This window comes from Schistocerca gregaria, chromosome 5 (genome assembly GCF_023897955.1).
Source record: "Schistocerca gregaria isolate iqSchGreg1 chromosome 5, iqSchGreg1.2, whole genome shotgun sequence".
Taxonomy (NCBI): Eukaryota; Metazoa; Arthropoda; class Insecta; order Orthoptera; family Acrididae; genus Schistocerca; species Schistocerca gregaria.
In genome coordinates this window covers 273,294,241-273,319,597 of record NC_064924.1, presented here as the reverse complement: position 1 = coordinate 273,319,597, position 25,357 = coordinate 273,294,241, and the positions used below count along the sequence as shown (strand labels likewise).

The following is a 25,357-nucleotide window of genomic DNA, read 5'->3' as shown; positions in this document are numbered from 1 at the left end:
CAAAATTTTTAGAACATTTATGATGGGGATTTTGGAGAAAAAAAATTCTAAATGATCAAAAATTTCAGTGTTTTTCATCTTTATGTACAAATATTTTGACAGTTTAAGAATTTCATGCATTATAGCTGACAGCAGTCTTTCCACTTTATCATTATTCAAGATAGTTAACATCCTATTACTATTTATATTTTCAAAACATAATTTTGAAATTCACCAGAAGTTATAATTTTTTATAGTTTATATCCCCCCCCCCCCCAAAAAAAAGGCTAATGTGTATGTGTGTGTTAATCATGTCTTACAGTACTGAGAACAAACTATTTTGAATTATTTTCCCATTCCTTCCAACATTTTAACAAATATTCTCATTTAGTGAGGTCTGTGGCATTTTAAAAGATCATCAGAAACTGAAAATATTGCGGTTTTGGAGAGGCATCAAGTGGATCTTCATCATATTTTTTTTTTCAACAAACTTCGAAATAGTGATGTAACACATTCACTCTTCACTTGTATGATTTGAGATGAAATTGCGCACATGTCTACTACTGCTTGGAAATCCCTCGTACTCTACACTTAGAGAATTTAAGCACCATTGGTGTGTTTACACATCTCGGTAAATAAAAAAATTGTTGAGTATTTTTCATAAAACATACATGCCGCTTTGCATGCTCTCTTTTCCAAAATACTTCATTTCAGTATCTTGAACCATTTATGGAATAGGACAAGTGTTATAGCCACATGATTCTCAATGTGCAGGGAGGCAATACTTTAATTAGTTGAGATGAGTTGAGTTGTTTTGGAGGAGGAGACCAGACAGCGAGGTCATCGGTCTCATCGAATTAGGGAAGGAAGTTGGCCATGCCCTTTGAAAGGAACCATCCCGGCATTTGCCTGCAGCGATTTAGGGAAATCACGGAAAACCTAAATCAGGATAGCCGGACGTGTGATTGAATCGTCGTCCTCCCGAATGCGAGTCCAGTGTGCTAACTACTGCGCCACCCCGCTCGGTACTTTCATTTGTGCATCCAATAATGTCAACATGGCTGTTTGCCAAAATATTGTGCCCCCTGCTCACTGAATTCCAGCCATACACCCATTGATTATTTTGTCATAGTCTTCGGGCAATTACACCAGAAGAAACTGAAGAGTCACAGTAAATTTCTGCATAGACAAATATTACAATAAATTTGTAAAACATTTTCTTGTAGTATGTTTACTACACTGTACCAATAACCATACATGAAGTTATTTCAGTTTACATTGTGCAAAAAATTTAGTTTTTGACTAAACATATAGTTTTGTTTACTGTAAGAGTCTGAATAAGTTTTAACTGAAGTTGCTGTTGCAGTTACTGGAAATACTGACGCCTGCTCATCCAGATGACAGTTGTAGTGGTGTAGTTCTGGAAGTTATGCCAGGTGTTGGTGGTCAAGAAGCCATGCTGTTTGCACGAGAATTATTTGACATGTACCAAGCTTTTACTGCTTTCCAGAAATGGCAAACAGACTTAGCAGCACTTGACACCAACGAGGGAGGTGAGTACAGTGATGCACTTTAAAGATATGTTCTGGGGTATACTAAATACTATGATTCAACTTAGCCAATTTGATCACTGACACTAGTGATAACTACAGTGACTGTGATGTCATACAGTACTGCTTATTTTAGCTCTCAAAGTAGGAGGGCCATTGGGGGAGGAGTAAGGGGTTTTTGGACAAGATAGCAACTTTGTGGCTAGATACCTCTCCTGTCACCGCAGTTGTTGATTAACCTGGGAGAGAAGTCACATGCACCATCTGTCTGTGAATTTTGTTCTGTCTGTCATCATATTTTAACAGTTTGTACATAGAATTTTGTGAGCTCTTTATTGGGGATCAGCCTGGCATTTACGTACACAAGCGTGGAACACTGCCTAAAAACCACGTTTAGGCTGGTTGATGGGGCAACAGTCTTTCATCTGCCTCGTGGATTTGATCCTGGTGTGGCTCATGTTCATCTCACAAGCTTGCTTGCTGCACAGCAGTAAGCTCTACGAGTAGGATGTAAGTTGGCTGCAAATGAAGGCTGTGGTGTCAAAGTGTGTGTGTGTGTGTGTGTGTGTGTGTGTGTGTGTGTGTGTGTGTATTCCTAAAGGATCAAACTACTGAGGTCATCTGTCCCTAGATTTATACACAACTTATGCTAAGAACAACACATACACCCATGCCCAAGGGAGGACTCGAACCTCCAGTGGGAGGGGGTATGCAGTCCGTGACATGGCGCCTCAAATCGCATGGCCACTTCACGTGGCCCTTGTCAAAGTGTAATGATTTACTGTGAACTTACACACACACACACACACACACACACACACACACACACACACACACACACACATATTTACAGTACAAACCAACTATGTATTACATGGGAAAGCAAGCCATGGCTCCAAACATAACATAAACTAATGTAGTCATGGTCTTTTCTCAGTTCAAAGTACAGGAAAGGTGCCTCCCTGAAGATCTCTCTGCTGATAAAATGCCATCACAGACAATCGGGTGTACTGTGGCAATGCTATGAGTTATCCTAGTGGCAGAACCTTTCACCACCAGAACAACAGCAATAATGAGACTCTGATGGTAATCTCCATTAATATTGAAGGGATATCATATAAGACAGAAGCTCTGCTATCAGACGTCTGCAAACACACAAACTGTGACTTTCTTATGATACAAGAGATACATAGAGGCCCCTATGATTGGAGGCCAAATGTAAAAAGCATCAAACTGATTGTTGAAGAAGCAGATGCTCAGTATGGAAATGCAATATTTGCCAAACTGGACCTTCTTATCCTATCCACAGACCTAATGGCAAAAGAAAACACAGAAATCCTGACTGTTGTTCAGTCACGCACAGTAACATCAGTGTATAATTCACCAAATACAGACCTCAGTTTCAAGGAATCAAATAATTTCCGCAGCAAACCAGTGAAACTAGTCATGTGTGATTTCAGTTGGCCCAGATTTTCGTGGGCCTACAGGGAAAGGGACAAAAATGGAGAAGATCTTGAAGACCGGACCAAAAGCATGGAGCTGAAGCTCTTACATGACCTGAAGAAACCACACTCTTTCAACAGTGGAAGGTGGCACTCAGGATATAACCTCGATATCATCTTTGTGAGTGAATACACGGCACACCAGTTGAAAAAAGAAATTATGGAACCAGTCCCATGCTCTCAGCATTCACCTGACATCTGTATTGTGGAAGCAGCTGTGGTGCCAAAGAAAATCCCATTCAAAAGATGAGGGCACAGTGGACTTATTTCACAGAAGATCGGATAGGGAAGTGGGAAATGTCAAACCTGTCCCAGGAGAGTATGGTCACTTTGTCTGCTTAGTGAAAACCATCTGATGGAAACGTATCCCTAGGAACTGTAGAACTACTTATATGCCAGGACTTGACAGAGTCTCAAAAGCACTGCTAGAGAAATATGAGAAACTATTCAATGGAGACCCATTCTCTGAAGAAACAATTCAAACAGGTGAACAGCTGATTCTGCCATATCTGCCACTACAAGAGAAAAGTGGTGTAACCTAGTAACACAGTTAGACAGGAAATATAGCAGTCATAAAGTGTGGAATCTCTTGAAAAACCTTAGTAATGAGCACACTAGAATTTCTGTTGATACATCTAATGCAACCCCTGGTCAAAATAGCTCATCATCTGCTACTTTAAGGCAAAACCAAAAAGTGATCTGAGAGGACAAAGCTACAACGATATGCTGAAGGAAATGGCTTTATTGCTTGCCCTTTCATTTTAGCAGAAATACAGGGTGCGGCAGAACCGACTAAGCAGTTTTAAGGAGCAATAAAAAGTAAATCTGGATGTATAGAGAAAAAATGTTTTTATTTTTAAATTAGTACAATATACCATTTTACATTCATTTAATTTTGAAAATAATGTCCTCAAGATGGTGGCCGTTAGCATCAGTATATTGTTGTAGACGATCCCTGAAGTTTCGAGCAGCTCTTGCACACTTATTGCGGGGTATGGCATTTACTTCATCAACAATCTGCTCTTTTAACTCTGCTAGCGTGTGAGAAAGTCTTTTGAAAACCTTTTCCTTCAGATATCCCCAAAGAAAGTAGTCACAAATGCTCAAATCTGGTGACAGCGCAGGCCACCCAACATCACCCCTCAAAGAGAAGAGGCGTCCTGGGAACATTCCTCTCAAAACATAAAGTGAAATTCGAGCTGTGTGAGCAATAGCTCCATCCTGTTGGAACCACATGTCCCCTAGTCCATGTTCTTCAACAATCTCGTCCATTCTGGGTTGCAGAAAATTTTGCAACATTGAAACATAACATGTGGAATTCACTCTCATGGTCACTGCTTCTTCAAAAAAGTAAGGGCCTACCACACAAAATTGTGATATGGCACACCACGCTGTCACTTTAGGAGAAAGTTGTGGTCTTTCATGAATAATTCAGGGGCTACTATCAGGCCAGTAGCGAAAGTTTTGCATATTCACGCATCCACTAAGATGAAGATGAGTCTCATCGCTACTGAAGAAAGCTGCATTTGGAGGGATCTGGACAAGCATTTGCTCGCACAGATTTTAACGGTTGGCATAGTCTGCTGGGAGTAATTCTTGAGCAATCGTTATTTTGAAAGGATGGAACTTCAAACTGCATTGCAGAATCCTTCTCAAACTGCGGTCTGAAATCCCCAAAGCAACAGCTTGTCGTCGAGCAGAACATTGCGGCGATTGTTGAACTGCTGTTCTCACCCGCTGCATTCTGATGGATCTGCATCGGCCATGTGTATGTGTTCTTAGTTTCCTACCAGTCTCCTCCAACTGGCAAACCCAGGACCGAATTGTGTTTGCATTAGGAATGGCATTGTTGTGTGGAATGTGGAACTGTTGCTGAAAAGCTCGTTGTGTACCGATCACAGATCTGTTGTTTTCATAATAAGTGTTAACGGCAAAACCACCATTTGTACTGGTCCAGACTGTGTTGGCTACTGAAATAGGGTCAACGAGTGAACAAAGGCAGACCATGTGCAACTGCCTACCCCCACCACAGCTCCAGCAGTAATCAATAGAAACTGCTTAGTCAGTTCTGCTGCATGCTGTAGAGGACACCATATGCTACATGAAGAATAACAAAGCTCCAGGACTAGATGACCTACAAATTGAACAAATAAAGAGATTTGTGCCAGGTACTAAACAGTGGGTTTAAAACCCACTAATTAAACAACAGTGTCTTCAAGTTACAGATACCCAAAATCTGCTGTAAAGCTCAAGCGGTAGCCATATTGAAACCTGGGAAAGATCTGAGAGGCCCCTTTCAATTATTATGAACTGCATATCTGAATATGTAAGTCAGACCCTTGCTTAAAAAAAAGGGGGGTGGGGGGGGGGGCAGGATTCCACCCAGAAACATCATGTTATGGCCAGGTCCTCACCCTAACTCTCAAACGAGTACAATCACCAAGGATTACAAAGTAACACAGTTCATCTAAACCGTATGACAAAACAACAATTCTTTGTCGCCCTGAGCAAAAATAAAAGTTGATGGAGAATCCAGAACGGTCTTCCCCAAGGATTGTGTTGGCACAGCTGCTGTACTGCCTGTCGGAACAACCACAAGTTCTTTCATACAATGGCATAGTGGTTGCAGCCCAAGGAAGAACATTCAGGGTGGTAGAAATGAAACTGACAACAGTCCTTGATGATCTGGAAGAGTACTATGGCAATAACCATCTAAAGCTAACACATCCAGAACATAGATCTGTGCATTTGACTTGAGAAATAGACACCTTAGGAAAAAACTCGAAGTAAATTAGAGGGGAAAGCAACAACAACACTGTGACACCCCTACATACCTCATAGTAAAGCTTAACCACACACTTACTTTCATTACGAGAACATGAAGTTCAAAGCTTGCAGCAGAAATAATATTATATGCAAGCTCACTAACCACAAGTGGGGAGCTCAACTAAATGTTCTACGTATGTCTGCTCTTCCTCTATGTTCCCCTGTGGCAGAATATGCTGCACCAATCTGGCAGACCTTCACACACTCTAGGCAAGTTGACACCGCTCTTAACAAGACAGGCCATGTTATAACTGATTGTGTATGACCAACTCCAGTTGACAAAATCCAATTGACGATCTTATAGACATAGCATCCATGGATATGAGACGAAGAACTGTGATAGAGGTTGAGAAGAAGAAACAGGAGAATGACACGAGGCATCCCATTGTTTGGAAGCATAGCGTCATGTTTTAGGCTGAAGCTGAGAAAGAGCTTTGTTCAGACAACTTAAGCCTTTACATCATCACCTTCTGCTCACCGATCGATGGTAAAACAAGGCAACTTGAAGTAATAACCAAAACCTAAAGAAAGAGATTGTGCTGGTTTCCAACTATTCTATCAGACATATTGAACAGACTGTGAATTGGAGTGATGCAGTGCAAACAAAACTTGAAGTAGTGGGTCCACATTACTGGAGATGCAACCTGCAAATGTGAAGATCTTCAAGATAGTGAACACCTCTTGGTCAGCCCGAAGTCGCCTGAAGCCTGCATGCTGAAGGACCTGGTTTCAGCAAATGTCCCAGCAGTCAAGACTGCTGAATTTTGGACCTCCAAATCAGTAATTTACATATTATAGGTGTAAATCTGTTCATAATTGTACTGTCCTAGACATGAAAATAATAACAAGAATGAATGAATGAATGATGATGATGATGATGATGATGATAATAAATAATAATAGTAATAATGATGATTCAAAGTAGAACATGTTGTTACCTTTAAGTGAAAGAACAGAAATTGGTTACAGAGTATGTCTTCTTGAGCAGCTGCAGTGGCGCACTGTTAACGTCATTAATGATGATGATAAGAAGAAGGGAATTGCACTGCTAACAGAATGTGCATGCAAAATTTTAAAGAGGAGTAAGTTGATGGTGTGCAATTTATGGAAGGAGGACACAATTCAAGCATAACAGGGTTTAGGTATTTGCTCCAAGGCAGAAGAAGCAAAGTGCATACGAAAAATGTTTTGTTGATGATTATAGGTAGATATGTTGTTAAGCAGCAATTTCTGTGGTATTATTAACAGTTGAAGGAAATACCATCACTGCAAAATATTTCACAACTTTCATTGCACAGAGCTAGACTTCCTGACCAACAAAGAAATTCGTAAGAAAAACTATTCCACCCGTGGAATTTGATTTCAAAAGGTGCCATAGTAAATGAATTGTCATATGTAAAAGACAGAAACATGAAAACATTTGATTTTTACACAAAAAAAGTGAAGCATCACAGTTAAAGTGACCCGTAGTTTATTTAGATGAATGTGGAGTCATACACGTTACCCTGTTAATAAATGCTGGTAAAGTGACAGTGTGTGAGGAGTATCGTCAGACTAAAGTGCCAGCCAGCATTTCTTTATTGTGTATGTAGGTAAATGATAAGAGTTTATTTTCGTGTCCACTTCTCCAGTATGACTATAGCTGCAAAACTTCAGACTGGACTGGAAGCTTGCAAAGAATAAGGTCCTTTGTTGTACTCACCAAGCAGCTCACTTACGAAGCTGAAAACTATAACAGCTGATGCTTCTGCTGCCAACAAATAAAATGTGTCTCACTCAGCCTACTGTAAGTCTTTTGATGTGATGCCACTTCAGCAACTTGAGCATCAATTTTTCTTTGTATTTGAATGGCTTCTTATTTGGCCTTGCATGAATCTTGCTCCATATATTTCCACCAGAGAAAATGTGAGGTGATTGCCAGGAATAGAACCCGTGACCTCTGTGTCACTATCAGAAAATATTAACTGTTACACCATGATGCCAGTCTGCCATCACTATTGTGACATTAGTTAACATTGGTTGACTGTGCAATAGCCACATATCACATCAGAATAGTATGTGATTACTACTGGACAGGACACACTTTGACGGGCAAGAAAACTGAAATGAAATCTTTCAGCTTGAATTTAAACTAAGCGTCTACTTTAATTTTGAGATTGCAACAGCTCATGACCAATTGACAGAGGCAGCTGAGGAAGATACATGAACGACCAGACAGACAGTGTTGGCAGCAATCTGCGGCTGTTTGCTGATGATGCTATGGTGTATGGGGAGGTGCCATCATTGAGTGACTGTAGAATGATACAAGATGACTTAGACAACATTTCTGTTTGGTATGATGAATGGCAGGTTGCTCTAAATGTAGAAAAATGTAAGGTAATGCAGATGAGTTAAAACAGCAATCCCAGAATGTTTGAATACAGCATTAGCAGTTTGTTGCTTGACACAGTCTCGTTGATTAAATATCTAGGCATACCATTGCAAAGTGATATGAAATGGAAAGAACACATAAGGATGGCAGTGGGAAAGGCAAATGGTCGACTTTGGTTTATTAAGAAAATTTAGGAAAGTGTGGATCATTTGTAAAGGAGACCATACATGGAACACTAGTGCAACTCATTCTTGAGTACTGCTTGAGTGCTTGGGATCCTCTCCAGGTCGGAATAAAGAAAGACATTATAGCATGTCAGAGGCTGCTTACTACATTTGTTACCAGTAGATTCAGCCAGCATGCTAGTACTGCAGAGCTGTTTAGTGAACTCAAATGGGAATCCTTGTAGGTAAGATGAGGATCTTTCTGCAAAACACTATTGTGAAAATACAGTGTGTAGGCATTTGCAGATGACTGCAGAATGATCTGCTTCTGCCAACATTCATTTCACACACATCCTGTTTTTGTTCTTTTTCTGAACAGGCACTTCATTTAATAGCACCTAGGGACAAGTAGTGTGTGACTTATTCCACTTGTAAGACTACTGGAGTGTATGGAGTTATTACATCGCCACACTGATTCTCAGGCATAAGCACAACAGTTCTGCCACCCTAGTGACATCTTCAGTTCATTTTTCTGGGTAATACCTGTACATTTACAGGTGACTGTATGAGTGTTGAAACTTAATAATTGATTAATCTCTCCACCACTAGACCAGACCAACAGACAGCTATTAAATTATAAAGGACAAACAATTCTTTTAAAATTGTAAATTAAAATAGATAAGTTTTCGTAGAAAAATAAACATACCTCAAAAGCTTCTCCTGGTTGTTTCTCAGGCTGCTGAAACCTCAGTTACTGCAGTCATTAAACAGCAGATTTGATTTAAATCTGACATTTAGTTATGTGAATCAGCAAAACAACAATGAACTTCAATTTTTTCACTGTGTGTTGTGTTTTGCCATATGTGAATGAAATGAGATGAAAGCCTTATACATGATATAATGGCAAGTATCCTCAGTCTTGCAATTAACAGTGGTTTGCAATGTGTGCTATAGATGCAGATGTGTACAATGTAATTCCTTAAACTCTGCTCAGGTGAACAGTGATACGATGCGGTGTTGCACAGCATTGTGGTATTAGCAGCAGAAAATGTAATAAAAACAAAATCTTAAATAGAAAAAGTTTGCCCGTCTCCGCTTTTTCCAGTCTTCCCCGTTGATCTCATTTCATCCCCATTGATGGCACATGTAGTTCTGAAAGTGTGAAATATTAATAAATTTTTTAAACTGTTTCTATTAGCTTTATTTGGAGTTTCACCTCCCATAGTAAAGTACTGGGCAGCCTTTCTGTCTCTTTGTAATATTAAAATAGCAACTGATAAGTTTCACACACACAATAAGGGATGCTATACAGTTACCACTAACTGGTAATCAATGTAACAGTAACAAGTCTTTCATTGTACTTCACTATCTGCCCTCCAACCTTGCCTTGCTACCTCAAAATCCCTGTGCACAAAACAGTTTACACTTTTGATTCTGTAGTATTGTTGTTCATATTGATTAATTAAGTAAGTTGTATTTTTATATAAACTGCAATATAGTATGGATAGATAAAAAGCCTACTCACCAAGTGGTGTCAAGAGAGAACATGTAAAAGATTTGGAAATGTGCAAGCTTTCAGAACCTGTGGCTTCTTCTACTGGCAGAAGGGTTGAAGGTAAATGAAGAGGTATGAAGGAAAAGGTCCGGTCAGGTTATGCAATGGAGAAAGTTATTGAAAAGTTGTTTCCTGCTGCCACATGGCGAGTAGATTTTTTATCCATCCATGTTGTATTATATTTTGAAACTGTATAAACTGTCTTTGGGTTTCAATTCAGGCCTGATCATGACAAACTCAAACAATGATATATTGAACTAAACATTAAAATGTATTATAACAAATATATAATTCATAAGATACAACTAATATAGCTGTAATCATGCTGTCCTGAGACATTTGGGAAGATATTTTCATTTCTGTATATGATTTAAGAAAACCGTAGCCCAAGAAAAAATGCTGGTTAATGGTTTCAGTGAGATGGACATTATTTTGCCATCAGAAAAGTGCTACTGTAGAGTTTTCAAAGTATTTCCTATGTTTGAGGTTTTTATGTTGCCAGTGGAATAGTTACAAGTTAGTTCTGCTGTAGTGATCTGATTGTACAGAGTAAGGAAATAATCTGCATTAGAAATCAGCAAACTTGGTGTACTGAACTGAACTAGACCCCCATAAACGATAGATTTTAAGCAGTTGGTTGTTTGTGCTGATTTTACAAGGAAAGTGCTCTGTGGTGAACTTCCAGATTTGAAGATAGTCAAAGTAGTAACTTCCACATGTTCAGTTTAACATATTAGGTTCTGTCCGTACAAAACACTGCATTCCGTTGACTGTGTAGGTGGAGTGCGACATGCGAGTCTCCTTGTCCAGGGTGCAGGTGCATATTCTCTCTTACGCCATGAGGCTGGTGTACATCGCGTTCAGCGTATTCCGACCACTGAGAAGGCAGGACGTATACACACAAGCACAGTAGCAGTTGCTGTAATGCCTCAGCCATCAGAGGTACGTTTGTTCATGTTGACAATTTAGCTCCATCTCCTTGTATGTATTGCATGTTACAAAAGGATTACTCACTAATAAATATCTTTGTATAGTGCCTTGTGATTTCAGAATAAATTAGGAACAAAATAGAATTACTTTATGTACTTACATTTTATTTTCCAGAAGGTCAACTGAAGTTCTGGGCAGAGTGATGTCACTTTATGTGTTTGCTCAATAAAAGGGGGGGGGGGGGGGGAGGCCAGGGATCACATCACTGAAACGTATTATGTGGAGTTGGGAGGAGGGGGGAGGGGGGTTGTGCACATGCCTCCTTCAGCAGTACACTCCATCACGGGCATTGATTTCCTCAACAATTTGTGACCGTATGTTTCTATTTTGCTGATTTTCTCCTCATCATTTAATTTCCGTCTTGGCAAAGTCAACCAACATTTTGCCCTGCCTCTTTTTCCTTAGTCATTGTGTCCCTCTGGTGGAACACAATCTTGCCTACATTAATGTTTGGTAATTCTATTTTAGCATAAAAATTTAAACATAAGCATTTTGTTTGGTTTATTTCAATTGTCACCTGAATATTACATTGCTAGTGAAAATACATGTTTACAGATAACTTTTTGTGCCCCCTTTGTTTGTTCCTACAGCATGTCACCTACAAAGTAGTCATGAAGAATTTTGTCTTTTTTTAAAGCACTTTTTCATGGGTAGTGGTTGTGTATGTTTCTGTACTTAACATTTTCTGTCCTGTTGTGTATCTCTAGTGAATATCTCTTTCTGCTGCTGCTGAGTACACTGTTTTAGCACCATTTTTTAAATATATAATGTCACTTTCACCTTTGCTTCACATATATTTTCTGTAGAAGGTGATTTGAGGTGACAGGCTCATTGAGAGGTGCAATGTTGTTGCTGCTCACTTGTTCATCAATTGCCTTATGTTCAGTGTGGTACGGATTTTGTCTGCTTAATGAGGACTGGTGTGGTGTATCTGCTGGCAGAGAATGTGTATGTGGGCGTGTGCGCGCGCGTGCGTGCATGCGCATGCGTGGTGGGGGGGGGGGGGGGTTGCCCAATGAGATGGAGAGGGTGGGGGGGGTAGAGAAAACAGATGTTTTTGGATATTTAAGGGTGTTCGATTATTATATTCTATGTGGGAAATTTCAAGTGTTCAAACAGTGTTGTAGTTTCATTCAAGACTTACTTTTCGTGTGTCACTGCGTCACTTTTTAAAGCTCTGAGGTCTTTAGAATATCTCGTTTTGAAATTTCTGCGTGTTTGGCCTATGTAGATTGTGTGTGTGTGTGTGTGTGTGTGTGTGTGTGTGTGTGTGTGTGTGTGTGTGTGTGTGTGTCTGTGTGTGTGTGTGTGTGAGAGAGAGAGAGAACTACAGGTTAACTTAGAATCCAGCTGCAGAGAATGTGTCTGTGGAAGTGTTCTTGATTTTTCTGTAGTGTGTTGTTTTGTTGGACAGCTATTCTGTCGTCTTTGTTCCTTGGTGTGGTGAATTTCATGAGGTGATTCTGTTGTTGGTTTTTTTCCCCCCACTAGTTTTTCTGTGTATAACTTGATTCCTTGTATGATATAACTGAAATGGACTGATGTTTTTATGAGAGTAACTAATTCAAGGTTTGTTTTATATAACTACAGGTAAACATTGAGCTGCTGTTTTTTTAGCAGATAGTTAAACAAACAATTTCTGCTTTGCTTTCAGCAACTTCTAAAAACCCTCAAAATTACCATAACAGGTGCTCGGACCAATTAGATGACACAAAAGGAAGTACTTTGTATTAATTTTGTATGTTACTGTACATATATTTTCCATCCTGTTGTGTATTTTTTCACGACTACTTTGCAGATGACATCCAAAATCACAAAAAAGGGCACAAAAACTAATCTGTAAAAATCTATTTTCACAAGCTAAGTAATTTTCAGGTAAGCAGTCAAAACAAACCAAACAAAATGCAAATGTTACGGTTTTTAGGCCTACAGTAGATAAACAATTATAAACTTTGTATTGTGCTTTACAGAAATTAATTTGACCCACAGAAGATGACATGTAGGTGTCAAAACATGTCTGAGTGAATAAAAAGAAATAAATAGTGTTTTGCATAAGGCCGGTAAAAAAAGAGAAATTTTAAATTGCAAATACAAAACCATGACAAAATGTCAAGAGAAGCTTCTAATCTAAGCAAGATGATTACATTAAAGTCATGCCAAGCATTTCCCATGAAGCTTTACAACAGTTTCAAACATAGAATAGTATAGTTGCACAGAGCTATCCACAAAATCAATTTTTTTAAATCTTTGTGAATAATAATATAATTCCTGGTTTTGTAAAAGTCAATATAAACAGCAGGTCACCTGCAGCACAAGTAGCCAAAACAAAAGCAGAAACTTTTTGGTTAGAAGAATAAATTCATTTCCTGTGCGTTAAAACAGAAAACAGCAGCTCTGTGTTCAGTAATATAAAACACACTTTGAATTGCCTAATCTCATAAAAGCATCAGCCCATTTAGATGATATCACACAAGGAATCAAGTTGTATACAGAAACATTAATGGAAAGGAAGAAAGAGACACAAAACAGAAAACTGAAACACTTCATAAAATCCACCACACCAATGAATAAAGAAGATAGATTGGGTGCCCAGCTCAAGTTCCATGACAGACTTCTCAATTTAACTGGTACGGAATGAACAAACCAAAAAAGAGAATTACTTGAAAATGGACCCAAACACAGCATAAACACAAAAATGTCATACAAAATAATGGAAACAGAATACACAAGAAAACAAGAAGAAAAATTGGATAACCCAAAATTCAATGCCAAGTTGACAAGGGAACTGGTAGCTGAAGCGGCAACAGGAGAATAAGACCCATGTCATCTCAAAAACTGAAACAACAGAACAAAACACATCAAGAAAACTAAACAAAAAATACTACAAGAACATAATACAGTCATCCTCAAGGCAGACAATCAGAATACCCTGGTCCTTATGAATGAGGCAGAATACATAAAAAATAGAAGAATTTGTAGAAGAGAACAACATCATTAAGTTAATCAGTGATCCCACCATGAGATACCATGAACTTCTAAAAACCCTCAAAATTACCATAACAGGAGCTCGGACCAATTAGATGACACAAAAGGAACCCAAAGCACCCAACCTGCACAGTTTACTGAAGAAACATCTACAAACTTCTAAAAATCTTCAAAACTACCATCACGAAACCTCGAACCAATTATGTGACACACAAGAAACCCAAAGCACCCAACTTGAACAACTTACCAAAATACATATGCATAACTGTCCAATTAGACCAGTAATTAACTTCAAAAATACACCATCTTACCACCGAGGTAGACACACATGTACAATACTACAGGAATTGTACACTTTCACAAACAATAACAACATACAAAACAGCAACAAACTGAAAGAAAAGATAAAAGATGTAAATACACCATCAGCAGCAAATCTAATATCATTTGACATCACAGCCATGTACACAAATGTGCTGGTAGGAGAAACAATCAGCATTATTAAAGAACAACTGCAGAAACAAGGAAATACAACAAGTGCACACATAGATGAAGCTGAAGCGATCCTAAAGATTATAACAGAAGAGAGCTACTTTGCTTTTATTAAGGAATTTTCTCTACAAAAAGATGGCCTACAAAGTGGACTCATTGGTTAGTGGTCTACTTGTTTCTGAACCTCATTGAAAACGAAATATTCAGTAAAATTATACATACAAAAAAATACAAGACTTTGTACTGGTACCACTACATGGATGACATCATTTGCTAGATAGATGAAACAGACAACCTGAAAAACAACTACACAGTGATATAAACACAGTCCATCCAAACATTAAATTCATTGTTGAGACAAGCAGACGTGAAACTTAACTTTTAGACATCGCTATCTACAGAATCAACTACACACATAATTTTAGAGTAATTAGAAAACCTGCTGCCACGAGTACAACCATCCACAGCTGCACCAATTACACCCAAGCACTGTCAGGTTTCAGACACACGTTACACAGGCTCAACAGAGCTCCACTGGACAAACTTGACTACCCACAGAAACTAAACACAATGCACCAGATAACCAGTTAGAATGGGCACAACACACAAATAATAAATAAAATGAACAACAGAATAAAAAAGGAAATTATAAATGAACGAACTGTGAACAAATCACCAGCCACAACAGTGAACCAGAAACACAAACACTTGTGAAGGATGATGAACCAGGAACACCTTGTAAAGAATACAGCATGGCACGTACTAGCATACAGAAACAAAAACACCCTTAGGATGGAGAACATCCTGGAGGTATGAGATTACAAATATCATTTCACACAAACAACACAGTGCAGGATAATTTAAAGACTAAGAATACCTCCAGAGACAAGTTCTCCAAAGATGCAATCTGTAAGTTGACCTGTAGCTCACGCCAATCTGTCTATAGAGGCCAAACACGCAGAAATTTCAAAACACAATCCACTTCTGCAGATCACCTTATACAAGGAAACCACTTCCCACCCAACATTGTGACTGACCTTAGGATCCTCAGAGACAGCAGTAGTCTCTTTCAAAAACTCACAACAGAGGAGGAAAAAAATAATGATACAAGGAAAGTAAGTCTTGAAGGAAACTACAACACTGTGTAACAAAACAATGTTTTGAAGACTTGATGAACTGTTCAATGACGCTTCCCAAATAAAACATAATAATAAACACCCTCAAATATACTCCATTCATTGTAAGACTAATATAACCATTACACTATGTAGTCTTCTGCATTTGCTGGAACCTCATTGGATTACACATGGACTGGAAGCCAAGCCGTCTTGAGTGCGGTCAAGTATGATAATGAAGTTAAGTTTTATGTTGTGCGTTACACAAACATTGACTTAGCAATGATACGGAACAGCAGCTTTACTGTTGCATTTAATTGGACAGCACTGGCCAGGCAAGTGGTCCAACTAACAATAGTGATGTGAACAATTGCAGTTAAGAAATAAAAAGATAAGAGCAGAGAAACAATGTAGCTTTGAATGTCATTTAATATTTAAACATAAGGAAATAATATATGGCTGGGATGGAAAACATAACATGCTCTCCATCTTAACTAACACTGTATTGTAATTAAAAAGTTATATTGATAATGAGGCAATAATCTACAGACTTCCAAGCCACCAAAAAATCTTTGCTCCTCCTCTTTTATGGCGTGCTGTTCTGCATTTCTCCATCATTCTACAGTGACGTGTCACAAAGCTTTGTGCATTAGTTCCAGTGGCAGCTTAAATGTCTTGTTATTTCTTGCGACAAATCCCTTAACTTGGCTCCAGATCAATTCTGTTGGTTACAGATTGCAGTGTTATGGTGACAGCTGTAAAAATGCAGCATTTGTACAGTGTGCTTGATGCCATGAAAATTATTGTTTTCCATGTTTCTATGACGCTTATCGCTCTGGCTCATGAGAGACCACATCTGTCCTACAAAACAAAGGATATTCAAATAAAGAGTATTTGGTTTTTCATTTTTCTCCAAAAAATTTAATTGTGTAATGTTTTCTTAATTTCCACAATCTCCTACAAAATATCAGTAATTAAGAATGTATATTTGCGATAAAAACTAGAATTTCGCATGTGATATGTAATTAGAAACTATAAGTCATGCATTTTCATGAAAAATTATGGTTAACTATGAATTAATTAACATATATTTAATGAATTTCATATTTAAATGATTTAGGTATTCAAAATGAAGGAAAAAAAGAATTACAGACTACTATGAGTTTCCATCCGCCGTCTACCAGCAAGCATGATTATCATTCTACGATGCTGTTGTTTACGCCACGCATTTAACTAAATTACCCTACTGTATATTTATTACATAGTGTGTCTATAAAAATATCAAAACTCATTTTTCCCTGTAATCCTGTGAGAAACATTAAGAACAACTTGTTTCTCACCATTAATAGTATTCCGTACTGCAGGAAGGAGTGTCATCCATTTTCACACTACTTGTGAACTGCAAGACAATCAGATTACAAGTAGGGCTTACAGAGCCTGTCACTGTACACGATTTTTGAAATAAAAATTACATAGCTAAAGTATGATTAAGAGGAACATTGATGGCTGTTAAAACATCAGAATTCCTTAAAGGTTCTTTTACAGTGGCATGATAATAAGATGTATAATAAGTAAGTTGGACCTACTTTCAAGCCTGGAACAACACTAGTGTACAAGTGCTATGGCTGCTGACCAGTCATCGTGTTTGTGTTTGCTTATATTGGTTTATTATCATGATGAAAGTAAGTGGAATGAGGGAGAAAGACTGTGTGCCTCCATGTGAGCCCTGATTTATTGTACCTTATCTTCGTGGCCTGTATGCGCAGTGTATACTGGAGGCAACAAAATCGTACTGCAGTCAGTATCAGATGCTGGTTCTCTAAATTTTCCCAATAGTTTTCCTCAAAAAGAATGTTGCCTTCCCTCCAGGGATTCCCATTTGAGTCCTCAGTGCATATCCATAACACTTGCATGTTGTTCGACCCTACCAGTAACAAATCTAGCAGCCTGCCTCTGAATTGCTTTGATGTCTTCCTTTTGCCCAACACTCGAGCAGTGCTCAAGAACAAGTCATGCTAGCATCGTATATGTGGTCTCTTTTTACTGATGAACCGCACTTTCCTTGAATTCCCCCAGTAAACCAAAGTCAACCATTTGCCTTTCCTATCATGATCCTCACATGCTTTTTCCATTTCATATCGCTTTGCAATGCTATGCCCAGATATTTAAATGACGTGACTGTGTCAAGCAGGACACTACTAATGCTGTTATGAACATTATGGGTTTGTTTTTTCTTCTCATCCCCATTTACTTACATTTTTCTACATTTAGAGCTACACCACAGCATCATCAGCACACAGCCACAGATTGCTGCCCTCCATGCTGCCAAATCATTTATGTACATACAAAATAATAGTGGCCCCATCACATTTCCCTGAGGCTCTCCTGATGAACACTCGCCATCGAGGACTCGTACTGGGTTCTATTACTTAAGAGGTCTCTGAGCCACTCACATACCTGTGAACTTATTCCATATGCTTGTACCTTCTTTAACAGCCTGCAATGGGACACCATGAAAACTCTTTCCAGAAATATAGAACTATATAATCTTGCCTGTTGTCCTTCATCTATAGTTTGCAGTATATTATGAGAGAAAAGGACAAGCTGAATTTTGCACAAGCGATCTTTTCTAAAGCCATGCTGATTCATGGTTGTAAGCTGCTCTGTCTCAAGAATTTTTTTATATTTGAATTGGGAATATGTTCAAGGTTTCTGCAGCAGACTGATGTTAAGGATATTGGTCTGTAATTTTGCAGGTCTATCCTTTTGCTCTTAAACACAGGATTCATGCTTTTTTCCAGTCACTTGGGTCTTCGTGCTGGGTGAGAGATTCATGATAAATGCCAGCTAAGTAAAAGGAGAGTCTGTCAATTGGATGAATGTAAGCAACAGCAAGCAGAGTTTCTAATGGTGGCGTAGGTGGGCCATTTGGGACTGACTGACCCCTGGGGGTCAGTTGGATGTGACACGGAAGGGTACGAGGTCAGTACACTGCCTGTTCAGTAATGATTGGCTTTTTTCGACCTCAGAGCCTCTACTTCTCAGTCGTGTAGGTCCACAGTTGGCCTCATAAGGTTGAGTGCACCGAGTCTCCCTGCCAAGGAAAAATCCCTGCAAATTGAATGCAGGTTCTGGCATAGTATCCAGACACACTGAGCACTGAGGTACAGAGGCAGAATGTAGGGTGAATGAAATTTGAAAAAGACTTGTTCTCAAAGACTATATTTAAAGAAACTTTCAGTGCACTGTTTACTTCGATTCGGGAGATTTAATTGGGAAAGAAAGGACAAGTAAGACCTCTGCAGTCTCGAGTAAATGTGTATCCAGTTTTACTTTATCAGCCCAGGAGACCAGTGAGTGCACAGAAAAAAAACATGAAATCAGTCGTGCCATAACGGCCACCAATGACTGACATGTACTTGAGATACATTCCAGTATAATTAAACACAATCTCCATTGATTTATTTTTGCAGAATTAGAACATGAATGACATTTTTATGACTGAATGAAACAATGAAAACTCCACATTGGAATAAAAACAATTGAAAAGGATAGATTGCTACTCACCGTACAGATTGAATTGCAGATGGCCAAAATTTAGAGACTGTTACATGCTGAGCCAATGGTCAAAGCCTTTTTCTGAAAAGAAAGAGGAAAAAAAACAAATAAGCAGGCACAGCACACATGTACATATACATGACCACTATCTGCGGCCACAGTATACAGGAACTAGAAGGCAACTGGACAAGCCTGTCAGGCACAGCATCGGGAGGCTGTGGTGGAGGGTCGGCGGTGGGGGAATGAGTGCAAATGGAGAGTGAGGAGCAGAGAGGGAAAAAGACTGGTGGGTGCTTTGGCAGAGAGCAGTGTGGAATGCGAGTGAGTGGACACGAAATAGGAAGAGGTAATAAGACACAGGGTGGAAACTGTTGGATGGAGGGTGTGGGCATGTTATGTTCAGCTGCATGTTGTGCCACAGAGCGGTACATTTTGCTCTTGGTCACAGTCTGGTGTTGGCCATTCATCCTGGTGAATAGCTGACTGGTAGTCATACATGATTGTGGCAAAGCTGGTGTATCACGTGGCTGCTTTCACAGCCTCTGATGGGATAGGATAAGCCTGTGACAGGACTGGTTGGGCAGTGAAGGGCAGGTTGACCAGCCAGGTCTTTCACTTGTGTCTTCCACAGGGAAATAATCTCTGAGGCAAGGGGCTGGGATCGGGAGTGACATGGGGATGGACTAGGATGTTGTGAAGGTTATGTGTTGATGCAACACTACTTTAGGAGGAGTAGGATGTCCCTAATTTCAGGGTGTGATGATACATAGTCAAAGCCATGACAAAGGATGTGATTCTGCTGTTACAGTCCAGGGCAGTATTGGGTTCAGAGGGGGTACCCCTCTCTAGCAGGTTGTCAGGGGTAGTGGAGGGAGTAGGTGGTGTGGATTTGTTGCACAGGAAACCTGTTTGCAGATTAGGTCTGCATGATAGTGCCTGCCTGTGCAGGCCTTTGTTAGACCTTCAGCATACTGGGCAGGGCAGTTTTTGTCACTGCAGATGTGCTGTCTCCTGGTTGCATGGCTATATGGGGGGGATTTTGAGATGTGGAAGAGATGGCACCTGTTTAAACACAGGTGCTGTTGGTGTTTGGAGGGTTTAATGTGGACAGTGTTCTGGATGGAGCCATCAGAGAGAAGGAAGAAACGTCCTGGAAGGTGGTATGCTGGATTGAGAAGGACCAAGTGAAGTGGATGGGAAAGAAGGTGTTGAGGTAGTAAAGGAATGAGGATAGAGTGTATGGGCCCTGAGTACAGACATTGAAAATGTAATCAATATACCTGTATCATACCAGGGGTATGTGGCTTTGGGGGCTAGAAGGGTTTGCTCTAGATGCCCATAAACAAGTTGGCATAGGAGAGTGCCATGTGGGCGACCATGGTGTGACGTGTATTTATTGTAGAAGGGAGGAGGGAAATGGATTCAGGGGAGAGTTTCTGGGAAGGGCCTAGGGCTGCAACTCTTTATTCACTGTAATTGTAAAAAATAGAAAATCAGGGCTCAAAATTTTTACTTAATACTTGGTGAACACTCATTGTATCATTTTTGAAATAAAATAATTTACTATTAATTCAAAGTCATTGAAATGCATAAAATGTTCAGAGGACTTGTAGATCTTCATGGGATAAGACAGGTGAAGTATATTAAGGAATGGAGAAGTCCCAAAAGAATAATACTGATAGAATTATTCCTCCTGGGAGAACTTATGAAAACAGTTTTTTTTTTCCTTTACATACAAAAAATATTGCCTTCTGAACATTTTGAATGGGGTCTGAATTCAAACTTTGTAGATGAGAAAAGTTCACATGTGCATCTTGAATAGACAAATGTTCACCAGTAAGATACTGTGTTCTGAAAACTTACATCTACCAAAAACACTGTCTTTCTTTTCCTAGGGACTGAAAGAGGAGAATTTTGATTCTTTTTGTGTCTTCCCCATTTTTTGAACATTTGCTTTCCAAGTGTGAGTAGACCAGATGTAGTTTTATGTTTGAAATCAGTCAGTGAAAGTGCCACTTTTACACCACAGTACAAAATATAGAAAAACCAAAGATCATTTCCACCATTGTGTCTGCATCAATATTTTTTTGACTTTCTATATGTTTCCTTAGGAAACCTCAGCATGCCCAATTCATCTGTGCTACCCACGTGTTCATTACAATTTTGTAAAACTGTCATTGCCCCCACTTCAGTCTTTGTTCCATCTTTCTGAGTTCTGAAAACACTGCATACTTTATTTCCATGACAATTTGAAAGAAAATGGACTTGCATGATTGTCAGTCCATCTTCTTAGACATACTAGCACATGCTTGAAGTAATACACTTTGAGCATTTTCTTTATTGTGTACCTGTTCCTCATTAGCACTTAGTTCAGGTTCTGTAATATTTTGTGAAGTACTAGCATACAACTCAAGAGGTTCTACATTATTATTTTGGGGAGTACTTCACGTCATTTCATATTGACTGTCATCAGTATATCAGATGGTGCATCAAAATCGTCGGGAAAATTTTCTAGATGAATATGAATTTCTTATCTGTAATACGTAGTTATAGCCTGAAACAAAAGATTACTTAGTTCACTAATGTTTTACAAGTCACTCAATTTTTCACATTTTTTCTTCTTTTTTTCCAAAATGAAATGCTATATTGTCCTCAGCTATGATATGCTTTTATTTACAAAAGTTCGTGAAAATGGAAAAAGCTGTAATCATCAGAGCAAAGCAACTAAAAGTTGCCTGCCTGGATCTGACAGGACTGCTAAATGCCAATCATATTTAACATTGGAATTGAATATTACAAGTATAGTGTTTTGATATTTTATCAGAATTAACATTAGTATGCATAAAAGTAAGTTAATAGAAACTGTCACTCAATGCAGTTCGCATATAAACCTTGCTTTTTTTGCAGCATTGTTTCATACACCAAGCAGCCATTTGCAACACAGCTGTTCACATTTCAGACTGGTTTGATGCAGTTCTCCATGCTACTCTATCCTGTGCAAGCTTCTTCATCACTGAGTAACTACTGCAATTTACATACTTTTGATGCTGCTTAGTGTATTCATCTCTTGGTGTCCCCTATACGATTTTTACTCTCCACACTTCCATCAAGTAATAAATTGGTGATCCCTTGATGCCTCACTGTGTGTCCTACCAACTAATCCCTTCTTACAGTCAAGTTGTGCCACAAATTCCTTTTCTCCCCAATTCTGTTCAGTACTTCCTCATTAGTTACATGATCTACCAAACTAATTGTCAGCATTCTTCTGTACACCACAATTCAAAATCTTTTATTGTCTTCTTGTCTAAATTGTTTATCGTCCATGTTTCACATCTATACATGGCTATACTCCATACAAATACTTTCAGAAAACACTTCCTGACACTTAAATCTGTACTCGATGTTAACAAATTACTCTTCTTCAGAAACACTTTCCTTGCCTTTTCCAGTCTACATTTTATATCCTTTCTACTTTGGCTGTCCTCAGCTATTTTCCTCCCCAAATAGCAAAACTTATCTACTATTTGAAGTGTCTCATTTCCTAATTTAATTCCCTCAGCATCAAGTGATTTAATTCAACTACATTCTATTATTCTCATTTTGCTTTTGTTGATGTTCATCTTATATCCTCCTTTCATGACACTGTCCACTCCGTTCAACTGCTCTTTCAGGATCTTTGCTGTGTCTGACAGAATTGCAATGTCATCGGAAAACCTCAAAGTTTTTGTTTTTTCTTCAAGGATTTTAATTCCTACTCCAAATTTTTCTTTTGTTTCCTTTACTACTTCGTCAATATATAAATTGAATAACATCAGGGCTAGGCTACAACCCTGTCTCACTCCCTTCTCAACCGCTGCTTCCCTGTCATACCCCTTGACCCTTATAACTGCCATCTGGTTTCTGTGCAAACTGTAAATAGCCTTTTGCTCCATGTATTTGACCCCTGCCACCGTCAGAATTTGAAAGAGAGAATTCCAGTTGATGTTGTCAAAAGCTGTTTATAAGTCTACAAATGCTATAAATGTAGGTTTGCCTTTCCTCAGCCTAGCTTCTAAGATAAGTCATAGGGTCAGTATTGGCTCACGTGTTCCAAAATTTCTACAGAATCCAAACTGATCTTCCCCGTGGTCAGCTTCTACCAGTTTTTCCATTCGTCTGTAAAGAATTCATTTAAGTATTTGCAGCTGTGGCTTACTAAACTGAAAGTTCGGTAATTTTCACACCTGTCAACACTTACTTTCTTTGGAATTAAAATTATTATATTCTTCTTGAAGTCTGAAGGTATTTCGGTGTCTCGTACATCTTGTCCACCAGATGGAAGAGTTTTGTCATGGCTGGCTCTCCCAAGGCTATCACAGTTTTAACGGAATGTTGTCCACTCCTGGGGCCTTGTTTCTACTTAGGTCTTTTAGTGCTCTGTCAAATTCTTCACACAGTATCATATCTCCCATCTCATCTTCATATATGCCCTCTTCCATTTCCATAATATTGCTCTCAAGTACATCGTCTATATACTCCTTCCACCTTTCAGCTTTCCCTTCTTTGCTTAGAACTTTTTTGCCATCTGAGCTCTTGAGATTCATACAGATGGTTCTCTTTTCTCCAAACGTCTCTCTAATTTTCCTGTAGGCAGTATCTATTATACCCCCTAGTGATCTATGCCTCCATGTCCTTACATTTGTCTTCTAGCCATCCCTGCTTAGCCATTTTGCACCTCTTGCCGATCTCATTTTTGAGATGTTTGTATTCGTTTTCACCTGCTTCATTTACTGCATTTACACATTTTCTCCTTTCATCAATTCAATTCAATATCTCTTGTCTTACCAAAGGATTTTTACTAGCCCTCGTCTTTTTACCTTCTTGATCTTCTGCTGCCTTCACTATGGTGTCTCTCAAATCTAGTCATTCTTCTCCTACTGTATTCTTTTCCCCTGTTATTGTCATAAATCGTTCCATAATGCTCCCTCTGAAACTCTCTACAACCTCTAGTTCTTTCAATCTGTCCAGGTCCCATTTCCTTAAATTCCTACCTTTCTGCAGTTTCTTCAGCTTTAACAAACAGTTTATAACTAATAAATTGTGGGCAGAGTCCACATCTGCCCCTGAAAATGTTTTACAATTTAAAACCTAGTTCGTAAATCTCTGTCTTGCCACTATATAATCTATCTGAAACCTTCCAGTGTCTCCAGGCCTCTTCTACATATACAACCTTCTTTCATGAATCTTAAAAAAATACAACAACAGTGGAGTGTACCAAGTATCATGCCCCAGTTGTCCTGCCTAGTATGTAAGGAAAACAGGAGAAACCTTAAAACCCGTTTTCTAGACCATGTAAATGATTTCAGGCTCAACCACTATGAAAAATCAGGCATTGCACAACATATGTTGGAAACAAAACATGTCATCAACAGTCTAGAAAACAATTTAGTAGTACTACATAATAAAGCGAACAGTAAGACCCTAAATATGTTAGAACAACTTGAGATATACCTCCACAAAATCAAAAAACCACAGTCTATGTCAAATGAACAAATAGATTTGCAAGCCATAGCTATTTCATTAATTTTAAAGACCTATTCTAAAGTTATTCCTTGTGTATGTCAATTGTTTAATAATTATATCTTTAGCATTACGAATAAATTCACTTTTATCGCATCATGTATAAAAACATCTGTGAAATGTTTACAAACATGTATACAAATGTGCCTTTTGAGTGAAGCGGCGTGTACGAAAAGGATGGAGAAAAGATTGTATGATGGTGTTAAAATGTTAAAAACGCTTTTCTTGGATTCTGTGGTAAGCTCATACTGTTCATCTTTTCCCCTATTTCTCACATGTTTTTTGCAATTGACTTACGAAATTCATAACCTAGCATCATGCCTTTTCATGACAGGAGTATGTGTTTCACCTCATTCAACAGAAAAAAATGAAGCAAATTACATCTGATGATGGATCCACAGGGTCCATAATGCATTGTGTACTTAATAAAACATGAAACGTTGTGACTGAAGGCATTTCTTAATTCATGCTTCCAGTGTATTGAATACAGTTACATTTGAAGCTGCCAAATATGGATAAAATTAAAAGGACCTACCTTTTTTCCACTGGTTCCCCCAACCAAAGCCAATCCAGTCTCAACATTGAATTCTGCCTCTCCCAGTTAATACCACCATCCAACCATGATACTCCCTCACTCACCTCCCCCACTGCCCCTCCAACTTAACCACCTTACAGGAATTTCTTGCCGCCAACTTGGTCTTACCATCCTTT

The 25,357-nt window shown here is 38.8% G+C and overlaps 1 protein-coding gene across 1 annotated transcript in view; it reads left to right on the top strand.

The window, feature by feature from the left end:
• The window catches only part of LOC126271943 (peptide chain release factor 1-like, mitochondrial), a 57,362-nt gene that overhangs the window by 9,845 nt on the left and 22,160 nt on the right, over positions 1-25,357 (top strand). The window contains exons 3-4 of the mRNA XM_049974370.1: positions 1,346-1,532; positions 10,726-10,889. Of these exons, the coding sequence (XP_049830327.1) occupies positions 1,346-1,532; positions 10,726-10,889 (351 nt within the window). The remainder of the gene's footprint in view (positions 1-1,345; positions 1,533-10,725; positions 10,890-25,357) is intronic.